Below are 12629 nucleotides of genomic sequence, written 5' to 3' on the forward strand. Positions count from 1 at the left end.
ACCTACAACCTGGAAGATCCTGAGGGCTTCCTGGCATTCCATTTTTCCAGAGTTCAAGTTCAAAGACAGCATGGCATTGATGCCCTAAGGAGCAAGAGGCAAACTTTGGGAGGGGCCTTTAGGAAGCCACCCCAGTGGTAGCTCCTCTCTCCCAAGCCTTTGGGTGGCATGATTGAAGGCAGGGAGGGAGTAAACAGCCAGCTAGGTAAATGCTACCACAACCTGTTTTATTAGCTTTTGGTTCATAGCGATTATTTTCCTTATCACATTCATTAGTATAAAGTCCTTTGTAGTTGGGTGTGGAAAGTCACTGATTCAAACTGTAAACCTCGTATCAAGCAAGGGTGGTAGCAGAGGCCCCAAGGACAAAAAAAAGTAGGTCCCAGTACCCAAACAGCCCCATTATGGTTTAGAAAAATATCTATTACCAAGTAGTCATGTAACCATGAGCATTATTTAAACAGGTATGATAGCAAGATGGCAACAGATGGTGAATGTGACTTTCCACACCAATGACCCCCTGAATTAGGCTGCAATTTTCAGGGCTATCCTAGCCCTATCCTGGGGATTTGGAAAACTTTTGTTTCCCAGGAATCCCAGGGAAATTACAGCGTCTGTGGGAGTTTCAGGACGGTAGGTAATATCCTACCAATGACTTCTGAACCAGTTCCATCAGCAGTGGGGAGGAATGCTGGGGAGGACTGTCACCTTCCCTGGGTGATAATCCTCCCAGGTTGCCATCCTTCCTCAATCTTTTGCCCTCTCCGAACTTCTTATGGCCTTGCTAGACAGGATAGGCAAACAATAGTAGCTCTTTTGGGGTTTTTTTCTTACTGCCCCACTCTGGACTCACTTCCCTCCAGCAGAGGTCCTGCCCTTGGGTAGCTCATTCAATCCCATAACAGTTCTTTCTAGAAAAGAGGACCCTGCTAAGGGTGTGCCCCGGTAATCCTGGTTGAGAACTGGGGGCTATTCCCTAGGCTAGGGCTTAATATATACCAGCCAAGACTCTCTGATCTCTTAATTGCTCAGCTGAAAGCATTTTTATAGGGTCTCAGACAACAGAGGAGGGTGCCTGAGTCCCAGAACTGGTGAGGGGTTGGTATGTGACAGCGTGAGAACCTCTTTCATACCACTCTTATATGTTCCATGAAATAAAACAAACAAAAGTTTCTAAGTAAATAGTACTTTATGGTTACAAAACACCTTATATACGTTGTTTTATTTATTCCTTAGGACAAGCTTGTGAGGTAGGTAGCATCCCCATTTTACAGATGAGGAAACTTAGATTCAGAGACATCAAGTGACTTGTCCAGGGTCACAGAGTTAGTGACTGAGCCAGGATTTCAGTTCAAGCCTTCTGACTCCTAGTCTCTGGTATCTAAGACACAAAAGAGAGGCCAGGGTGGGTAATATAAAAGAGGTCACCCACAGAGTCTCCTTATTCAGCATGAAATGGTAAGTCCAGCTGCAGGGAGTAGGTATCCTGAGAGATGAGAATGGGGCCAAATTTCAGAGGTGAGCTGATCCTGGTGCTCCTGCCTCACCACAACCTGGACCCCACTTTGTAGCCGATTATCAGGAGAAATTCTGAGTGTCTGCTGGAGTGGATTTATTCTGTAGACAGATTAGCTCAATATTACAGCGGCACATGGGGCACTTGGCAGTGTCTCTGAAGATCCTATCAGCACAGCAATAGCAGAGGATGGTGTGGCCACAAGGAAGAAGCCAGGTGTTCTTGGCATGGTACATACAGACGGAACACTCTTCTTCATCTCTAGCTGGGAGGCAGAGACAGAACTCTAGGAAGACAAGAAAGCTTGGGTGAAGGAAAGCATCATGGGTAAAATATGAGTCTCCTCCCTTAGAGATCTACCTGTCCCAGGAGAAACCTCTGAGATTCTACTGTCCATCTCTCTTTCATTCTACCTAGATATCAAGTCATCTTTACCTTCTGCTACTCCTCCCCAGGTTACTAGGCTACAGTACTCATGCTACGGAGCCCTGGGAGATTGGAAAACAAAAGAGAGACCAGAGAAGAGGATGAAGTTATTTCTTTGTGCCAGCCAGCACAAGCATTTATTAAGTGCTCACCATGCGCCAGGCACTGTGCTAAGGCAAAACCAGTCCCTCTGTCCTCAAGGCTCTCCTATTCTAATGGAGGAGACCATAGCCAAACTATACACACATACACACACACATACGTACACATATGCACACATACAAAATAGATATATGTATGTATATACGTATATCTGTGTATGTATATATTATATATGTGTGTATGTGTGTGTGTGTATATAGATATAAATATAAAGAGAGAGAGAGCTGATGGAAAGTAATCTCAGAGAGAAAGACCTATTGAAAGTCGAAGGAAGTCAGAGAAAGCAGGAAGTGGAGGCAAAGAGGGGGAGCATTCCAAGTTTGGGCTACCACCAGTGAAAAGGTAGCCAGTACAGGAAGTGATTACCAACGGAGTCCTCCAGCAATACTTGCTCTTTCCACAGGACCGTCCCACCTCCTCTCCCTGTCTTACAAATTTCTGATGTCCTTCACTCCTGTTCCTTAAAGCTCTTGCTTGGTGATGCGTTGATACCTACGTTCCCCTATAAATCTCTCCCTCGCTCTCTGACAGCTTTTAAGCTACTGGTGCTGGTGTTCCAGGATCTCACAGCCATATAGCAACGCTCGTAAACTGATAGTACTGAAAGGACTGGGATTAGGAAAAGCCTTGAAATTTCCTGAAGGTGATCCAGTATCTTCGGCTCAACCCTGGGACTACTTCATTATCCCAGCAATCCCAGATATACATATTGATGAATAAGCTGGCCCTACAAGGTATCCAGCCAGATACGTGTCGATCTAGGTAGAAGGATAGTCTTCTTTCTCTTTCCTGTGCTCCTTTGTGTGATTACAGGCCTCCTCCGGAAGGCGCTACAAGGTCTCAGGGCCTATTGGAATCAGTACGGTCAGTGACAAATGCAGAGGCCCTCGCCTTCCAGAAGGAAACTCTCTGAATTGAACTCCGTTCTGAACCTACTCTATGTCTGGTATTGCAGGCGAAAGCCTTCCATACTCCCTAGTTTAATCCTACCCTTTAAAAAAAATTCTTAGATTTCAACATAAGCCAATCAACAGCAAAAGACTTAAGGCAATAAAATGTACCAGGAAGTACTGCTCTGCTTTTTAAGTCCGAGTCCTGGCCCTCCACAATTCTCCTAGCAGGGAGGGGAGCTTCTTCAGAATTTGCTAGTTGTCACATATTTCCTCCTCTTCTTTCTTATCCATTTCGGGTGTCTGAAGGCTCATGAAGCAGTACATATTATTCCCAGCTACTGAAACCAAGCCTGAGCACAACCCTCTCCTTTAGCTCATAGTAACGCTGTGACTCAGGCTGCTCATTGTCTAATAAAGTCCCATTACTTGAGCCACGAGTGTGGGTCAGGCTGATCTTTGTAATAAGGGTACTTTTAAAAGGACAAGAGGCAAGTGATCTTCTCAAAATCACACCAGCAACAGTCCAGGGATAGACCCCAGGAGTTCTAACTCCCAAGCCTTCAGCCCATCACACCTTACTCCTTGGCAGTAAATACTTCCCCTCCCCTCCCACCCCGTCCCATTGTTGCTTATGGTCTGCCCCCATCCACTCCACCCACGTGATGGGAGCGAGAACTCCAATGACTTCCCCTTAGTTATGGAGAGGAATTTACCATAAGGTTCATCCCTGAACACCGGTGTCAGAAGTTTGTGTGTGAAAGTCTCACTCACAGGAGCTAAGAAAAAGGAAACAAGGTTAGGAGTTGACAGACGAGGACAAATAAAAACAATCGACTAGCTTTGCAATCTCTTCCAACCTCCAGCCCTGGGAGGAAAGGATGGGGAGCATCCTGTCCTTTCACTTTCCTTTTAGGGGATCAGGTGTTTGGCCCATGGCCCCCAGCAACAGAAGCCTCAGTACAAAAGGAAACAGCATTAATCTGCAGATTTCAACTTGTCCTAACCTTTTCTTAACCCCTACATTCAGTCTTTTTTTAAAAATTATTTTTTAATAATATTTTATTCCCCTCCCATTACATGTAAACATTTTTATGCTTTTTTTTTTAAGTTTTGAGTTCCACGTTCTGTCCCTCCCTTTCTCCCCTCCCCCTTCACTGAGATAAAAAGCATTCTGTTATACCAGCCTTGCATTCAGTCTTAAGAACTCTTCCTTCCAGGTAGAAAGGCCCCAGAAGCATAGTGAAACCCTGCCACCCAATAGGTCATTGAACTGCCTACAGCTATGGTGTTAACCGTTGGGGCTCATTCTTCTCAGGGCTTTCCACCCACTCAGAGCCGACAGCTCAGCCCAGCAAGCTGGGGACTGTAACCATAATTACTATCTTTAATATAGTACTTTAAGATTTGCTCAGCGCTTTAAATATGTTATCTCAGTTGATCCCCTCAACCACTCTGGGAGCTTTGATCTATCCTTATCCCTTGGTCTGGAATGCTGTCCCTCCTTCTGTTACTGACTGTTATTCAGCTGTTACTGACCTTCCTGGCTTCCTTAAGTCTCAACTAAAGTCCCAACTCCCATGGGAAGCTTTCCCCAACCCCTCTTAACTCCAGTGCCTTCCTCTGTTAAGTAATTAACATAACTAATCAATCAATCAATTAATTATTTCCTATTTATTCTGTGCTGCTTGCTTTGTGTAAATCTGCCTGTATGTTGTCTCCACCATTAGATTGTAATCGACTTGAGGGCAGAGACTGTCTTTTGCCTCTTTTTGTATCCCCAGTGCTTAAGCACACAGTAGGTGCTTAATAAATGTTTACTGAATTGAACTGAAATTGAGTCCCTATTTTACAACTGAGTAAACAGAGAGGTTAAGTGACTTGCCCCAAGTCTGAGGTAGGATTTGAACTGAGGTATGCTTAAGTCTAGCGCCCTGTCTTCTGTGACACCTAGCTGTTACTGTCCTAGGTTAGTGAGCGTCCCTGAGAAATGGGGACTTGCGCCTGGAATGTTAATGGAATATGAAGAGCTTCCCGGTCTATTAAGAGGCCTACATGACCTGCTTTGAGCTCTGGCCCAGCTCAGAGCCATAATACATCCTGAGTCACATAGAGCCCACTGGGGGAGGAACTTGCTTAAAGGGAAATCTTGCTTAGGGGAGGCTTGGTTGTAGGAAGGCTTTCACACCTTTTTGTACTAAGCTCATTAGGCACTGAGTCAGGAGGGTTGTGATGCCTACTGGCTCTGAGAAGTGTATATATATTCTGAGGTTGGTATTTTGCTTTGGGGGTTTGCTTATGAGAAGGACCTTTTGATTTCCTGGTCCCGACTCTGAGCAGCCGTATGTTCAGAGCTCCCTCCCCACCCCCCCACTTCCTACTACTCAGGTGTAAATGCTCTCTCCATCTAGTGATCTATGTAAAATGTATAGCAATATTGCTTTAAGACAGTTGGAGCCCTCTCGGTTGGTCTTTGTGCTAATTTCTCTGTTTGTATTTTCTCCTACATTCAGGGTGCTGACCTTTCCCCTGAACTAGTGAATGTAATTAAAGTAAGATTATTAACCCCTTTAAAAGCTATCTTTCCTTTAAAGGCAGATCAAAGAACCTGTGCTAGCAGGCCATCCTGGGAGTGCCAGGGTACTTGCTGCTATAGCACCCAAACCAATGGGCTCACTCCCTTCCCTCTCCACTCCTTCCTCCACACTACCCAAGAATGAACAGACTCACTGAGCAACTCGATGGCTTTTGTAGTTCCATAGACATCCATTACAGCCCAAAGAGGAGAGCTCACAGTCACTCTGCCAAATAACAGAAACTTTTTGACCTCTTTGGTTCTCAAGAAGACTTTCCCTGAGTTGTTGACCCAGAAGTGGATGATGTCTCCAACCTTAATGAACTGATCAGGCAGGACCGCTGCCCAAGTGGGAGACTGGGCTACTAGATCAGGGCAGATAAAAGGGGGCAGGCTACAAGGGTTGATATTTGAGGGGTTCAGGCAGCTGAACCCTACACGGAGCCCACCATCCCATCCATCCTCCGTCTTCAGGATCCTGAGGGTTACTATTTCATTAGGCTGGACTGGCCGGTTAGTAAAGACAATGCCATCGTGAAAGGTAGACATCCTCTCTGCCCTGGAGTAGTAGTCATTCAGCAGGATCTGGTTGCCCTTGGCCTTGGAATGGAAACAGAGGGGCTGGTAGGACTGCTTCTGCGCAAGGTATTCTGAAAAAAAAAGTTCACATGACTGGTGTCAGGATCAAAAAAAAAAAAGCCTTCATTCCCATAGAGAGTCAATTTTTACCAATCTTTCCCTATATGTTTCAAAGGGCCCAGGACAGTTTTCATCATCTTCAAGCTCTTAAAATCAAGTCTATACTCCCCATAAGAATGACTGCCAGACATCTGCTTTTCACTAAGGGCTATCAGCAAGCTCTAGTGTCTACTACGTCATTGTAAGACCTCATATTCACCCAAGCCTTGTGCTAGGCATGCTGCTGAATAAATTTCTGCTAAATGAATGAATGTTTTTTTGGAGAGTGGAAATGGGGTGGGGAGGGGATAAGATATACATAGAATAATCAGAACTAGCTTCCATAGAGACAGTATGTAGTTGAAAGACCACAGGGCTGAGAATTGGAAAACCTGGGTTCTTGTCTTTCCCGAGCTACCAACTAATTAGCTATGTGACCTTGGCTCAGTTCCACCTCCCTTGGCTTGGGTGACCTTATCTGCACAGTGAGGAATTTAGACTAGATGACCTCTAAAGTAGAGATATGACTAGTAATTTTGGCACCAGGGCAATCACTGCTAGGGTAAGCTGGAGCCAACAGCACAAAATGTGCCTTGTAATTATCTTTGTAATTCACAAACTGAAAATAATACAAGAAATTAAGACACATTCAATCAAGCAGGCTAAAGAATTAGTTACTCTTAGGGGATGGCATCTCAGAGTTAGAAGTGACTTTGGAGGTGTCAACTACCCAGAGTTTGGTCTAAGAAAGATAAACAAATTAGGTTGTGTCCATCTGCATGTTTATTTCTCTTCAAGCTGGCAAGTACACGAAGAGCCCATTTGGGGGTTGGGGTGCACAATTTATATGTTCTTTGAAGACTAAGTGTTCCCAAGGGGTGCCAATCAACTCTGGTCAACACACTGGGAGGTGGGCTGAGAGGGTCTTGGGGTATGTGACTTAGGTCATCTAAATCTTGGTCAAAGAGACATCAATTTCTATATCACCTTTCTTGACAATACGGAGAATCAACATTTTCCCAGACCTGTTTGAGTAACACAATGAGCAGGAATACATCCATTAGTCCAAACTTAGAGGTTCTTTTACTGTCTGATTTGATCTTGGCCTGAGCAAATCTTTAAGAGAGATTTCTCACACTGGTAGGTTTCTGGATAAGGAAGTAGAAGGGTATGAAAACCTTGGTAAGCCTGCAATCACACTATAAGCACTACCAGTAATTGTGCTTTTGAAAAAGAAACCGAACTTTGGAAGAAGGGGTCTCAGGGAAGCTCTAAGTCTCCAAGATAATGGTTACTTAAAAAATCATCTTTCACAGAGGTCATCTAGTCTGTGAAAAATGATTTTTCTTAGTAATCATTATCTTGGAGCCTCAGAGCTTCTGCCTTCTTCCAAAGTTCAGTTTCTTCTTCAGAACAACATTAAGTTTGGGCTTATGGGTGTATTCCTGCTCACTGTGTGGCTCAAACAGGCCTGGGAAAATGGTGATTCTCCCAATTGTCAAGACAGGTGATGTAGAAATTGACATCTCTTTGACCAAGATTTAGGTGACCTAAGTCACATACCCCAAGACCTTCATTTTAATATAGCCCACATCCCAGTGTGTTAACCAATCAGAGTTGATTGGCACCCCTTGGGAATACCTACGTTTCTAAGGATACATAAACTATGTGCCCCAACCTCTAAACTGGGCTCTCAGTTCCAAACTCTTAGCTCCCATGCAACGCATAATCGCTCGCTTTGAGAGAATGAAACATGAACTCGGACAACCTGACTTGGTTATCTTTCTTAAACCAACTCTCAGAAGTTGACAAGTTCAACCCATAAGATTTGGGGGGAAGTAGGGCTTATTTCTCCAGGAAAGGGGAGAGGAAGGAGGAAGGCATGGAAAGGATTACGAACTTGCTCTTGGGATAAATAAAAGCACACAGGCTGCTGTCTCCATGGCTGCCTAAAACTCAAAATTCTATGCAGCTGAATTATCAAAATTCATCTCAAAAAAATCTCTCAGCTTTAGAACTGGCCCTCTGGGGAAGTCTTGGTCTACTGACTCTTGAGGGCCTCAACAATGCTTCACAGTCCCCTTTATCCACCTTATGTTTCTTTCCCCTCCCACCAGCCCCACCCCCTTGAAGATTTCTTGCTCTAGAAACATAACCAAATCAATACTGCCATTGCTACTGGAGGGTGTCAATCAACCCCCTTGTAGCTCTATTCATCTTTGGTATGATTTACCGAATCAAAACACTCCTTTCTGGATATCATTCTCTATATGTGTTGCCCACCTTTTTTAGAAGATAAGCTCCCAGAAGGCAGGGCTTTTCTCGATTTTATTTCTTTGTCCCTACACTAAGCACAATGCTTGGCATTTCAATCATTTCAATCATTTATTTATTTTATATCTCCTCTTCTCCACTCTTTGGGAGTTCCTATTCCCCTTATTTCCTTCTCTAGGACATGTATGAGATTTTTGTGCTGCTCTAATATCTCCACCAGCTCCAGCATTACATGTTTCTATAATTCTCTTTGCAAAATGAATATTGAAGCCTAGACAGTTCCAAATCATCCTGCTCCCCACTTTCTAACACTTTCCTTCAATTTCTAAAAATGCTCTTGCGTGCACATCAATAATGACACCCTCCAAGACAGTAGGGGAAGAAAGAAAGTCCCTATATAGATCCTATAGGACCTGTACCAAATCTTTTCCAATTAATTACTTATACTGAGCCTTTGTCAACTCCAGGGCTTCAAAGAGGGGAAGTGAGGGCAGTGGTGGTGAGTGTAGTCAGAGGTGGAAGTCAGAGGGGGCCCAGATGCGTAAGGGTACTACATCCAGGGATCTGGTAAGGCTGGCAGAATCTAAGGCATGGGTACGCTTTGGGCTTAGGTTGAGACTATAAAGGACTATGGGGAGTCAAGCAGAATTCCCAAAAGGAGTCATGTGAGAAGCAGGTAAGTCCTATCTTGTAATCCCCCTTCTAAGTAGCACTTCAAAGAAAGTCCCTTTGGCTTTCATGTTACGTAGTGCTTTATTTAAGGCCTGCATCTGTTAAAGTCCAGAGCCAAGATCCCCTCCCCTTCTCCAACTATGATAGGAAATCTATTTCCCAGACAGTTATCGGTCAAGACCATCTGCAGCTAGGGTATCTCTGGAACAGAGGCTGGATGCCTGCAAGGGAAAGGGACTGAGTGGAAAGGGAATTTATTTACCGCTTGCCATTGAAACTGAAAGGCTCTGCCTTTACTATGGAACCAAATGAATAAAAACTTGGCCAGGACTCAGCTTCCTATGTGACTGGGGATGGATGGCCCTATGCCCATATGCACAGCTGCAGTTCTTCCCTTCTTTCAATCTTCTGGATGCCAGCAAAACTGACGTCTACAGGACTGTCTCTGGACTCTCCTGCACCCTGGGATTGCAAAATTATTCCCCTCCCTTTTCCCATCCCCTTCCCACCCCCCAGCCAGATTTTGGCTCCCGCTGTTAGAAGTAATATGGTGCATTAAAAACACATTGATGGGATGGTAAGACAGAACACCTGAGTACTAGTCCCAGCCCTCCTACTGATTAGCTGGTTTTTCTGGAAATAAATCACAATTTCTCTGGGTCAGAATTTTCTCAACCATAAAATGGGGATAGCCAAATACCTGCCTTATACATCTCATAGGGATGTTGTGACCTAATGAGCATGGAAGTGTTTTGATAGTTGTGATGTCCTCTGAATTTGAAAACTATTATGTTTCACAACATTATTTATACTATAGCTCACACTTCAATAGTGTTGCCAGGCTTACAAAGTATCCTCTTCAAGACAACCTTATGAGGCAGGGAGTACAAATATAATTCCCCCTCCCTGATTTTGCAGATGAAGAACCTGAAGCTCTGAGAAATTAAGGGACTTGCCCGTGGGATCACAATAAGTATTTGGGGCAGGCAGGCCTTATACTCTGATCTCCTGATTCCAAGTTTAGTATGCTAACCACTAGACCACACAGTTTCTTAAAGTGTTAAATTGATGCAACTGGGGATTTAGAGATGAAAGAGCCCAATCCCTTCATCTACAGATGAGGGCATTGTAGATGGAAGAGGGGAAGTGATTGTGCTAGGAAGTAGTAGAGCCAGAATTTTAATCCAGGTTCTCTGACCTGAAAGGTAATTCAACTCAACAAATATTCATTAAGCACCCCTTATGTGCAGAGCACTGTGTTAGGCACTGGAAGAGAAACAAAGATCAATAAGACACAGTCTCAGCCTTCAAGGAGTATCTAGTATGTTAGGGGGAGAGAAGATGAACACAAACAACTCCTATCTGTTAGAAGGGACTTGCAATGGGAATACACAAGGCTGTCACTATTAAGTTGACCATTTCTTCCTTCATTTTTTTTGAGGCAGTTGGGGTGAAGTGACTTGTCCAGGGTAACACAGCTAGTGTCCGAGGTCACATTTGAACTCAGGTCTTCCTGACTCCAGGACTGGTGCTCTATCCGCTGAGCCACCTAGTTCCCCTGCCCCATTTCTTCCTTCATTTCGCAGAAACTTAAGCTCAAGAACCTCAAATCATGGAAGCAAAGGGTAGTAATTAGGCTTCCACAGTGGGGATTTCTGGGTATTTGTCCTGGCAAGGTTCATTTTCACTTTAAAAGATGAGAGAATGGAGCAGGTATGACAATAGCCAAGTCCTGTGACTAAGCAATGCTGAGCTCTCTGTTCCATATTCCCTAGGGAAGGGGATCAGGTGAGGGGGAATTCTGTCCTCTTCCTCAAACTGAAAATAAAAGTTTTGATTCCAGAGCACAATTCATTCCAGCATGGTGACTCACTGAGGTTGACTGAAACTTGGACCGATGTTCTCAGCAGAGGAGAGAAGAGCGTGGCCAAACTCACTGACCACAGCTAGTGGTCAAGAAGGTGTCACATGGTGCAGAGGAGGCTGGGTGCTGGCTTCTGAGGCGGAAAGCTAGCCGTCAGAGGTCAAGCACAGCTTTATTCATTTGGCCAGAGATCCCAGCTACAATACTGGGGCTGAGAGGTCTAAGTAATTAAGGAAGGACTAAGGACTGAGTAATTGAGTGATTAAGACTGGAGGAAGAAGGCAAAGTAGAGAGTGGGCAGCCAGTAGTCTTCTTGCACCATGCCACAGCATGGTTCTCACCATGGAACTTTACTCCTCCTCTAGCCTTCTCACACTGAAAGTACACTGCCCCCCAGGCCCCTTCCTCTGATTGGTAGGCTTCTCTCAGAACCCCCATTTTAAGGAAAGTGCCTAGGCCAGGCATACCTTCATTCTCCTCTGTGCTCCCCAGACTTTCCCTACAAGTCCTGGCATGAGCACCTTCTCTTCACACCCTTCCCCACTCCACTCTTTTTCAGCTCCCTTAGATATGCAGTCTTCCTATATTAGAAGGCAAGTTTCTAGAGGGCAAGTTCCTTTTCTTTTCCTATTTACTTATAAAAGGGCAGCTGGGTGGCCCAATGGATAGGGAGCCAGATCTGGAGTCCTGTGACCCTAGGCAAGTCACTTAACCTGGTTTGCCTTGGTTTTCTCATCTGTAAAATAAGCTGGAGAAGGAAATGGCAACCACACCATTATCTTTGCCAAGAAAACCCCAAATGGGGTCATGAAGAGTCAGACACAAGTGAGCAACAATCCCTCTCTTGAATTTTAGTCCAGTATCACCAACTGCTTGCTAAAAATCTCCACCTGGATGCCCCCAAAGAATCTTAAATCTGACATGTCCAAAAAAAAAAAAACCACTTTACAAACCTGCCCTTCCAACAGTGATGTGTTGGTAAACATTTAACAACCATCTTTCCAAGAAAAAAATATACTCATGACACACTTTTAAGTTTAATCTACATTATTAACATTTTCTCTATTTAAGTCTATAAAATCAACAGAACAATACCAAATCATAATCTGTAGCTTTGCTGATTTCTGAGATAGAAATGCTCATGCTAAAAACTTACCAATTGGTTCTTGTGAGCTGGTTTGAGCTGACTCCAGCACATCCCTACACCTCCATCCATTTTTCCTGTCTACATTGAGAATACCGCCATCCTCCCAGCTACCCAGGTTCATAACTTTAGTGTTATCTAGGACTATTATCTATCTATCTATCTATCTATCTATCTGTCTGTCTGTCTATCTATTTATATCAGTCTGTCTGTTATTACTTATCCTTAGTTTTGGAAGAGGACTAATGGACTTGCACATGAATTGGATTTAAGTGAGGAAAAGTTGCATAAAGTCAACTCTCTCTTCCAGAGTCATCAAAGTCCAGTGGCAAGACAAAAGTATGACTTCATCAGGCACCCGCACAAGACTCTACAGTTACTTCCTAAGCACCCCTCAAAGATAGGCTGAGAGATTTTCTGTAAGAAAT

At 44.2% G+C, this 12629-nt stretch overlaps 1 protein-coding gene across 1 annotated transcript; it reads right to left on the minus strand.

Annotated features, from left to right (window-relative positions):
- Positions 1-1170: 1170 nt before the first annotated feature.
- On the minus strand, positions 1171-7974 carry NEURL3 (neuralized E3 ubiquitin protein ligase 3). The gene is made up of 4 exons (XM_036749985.1): positions 7926-7974; positions 5725-6219; positions 3711-3773; positions 1171-1802 (listed from the first exon to the last, which is right to left on the minus strand). The coding sequence occupies exons 1-4, from the start codon at positions 7972-7974 to the stop codon at positions 1579-1581; spliced, it is 831 nt and encodes a 276-aa protein (XP_036605880.1). The 3' UTR covers positions 1171-1578.
- Between the last annotated feature and the right edge of the window lie 4655 nt (positions 7975-12629).

Source organism: Trichosurus vulpecula, chromosome 3, assembly GCF_011100635.1.
Source record: "Trichosurus vulpecula isolate mTriVul1 chromosome 3, mTriVul1.pri, whole genome shotgun sequence".
Lineage (NCBI taxonomy): Eukaryota > Metazoa > Chordata > Mammalia > Diprotodontia > Phalangeridae > Trichosurus > Trichosurus vulpecula.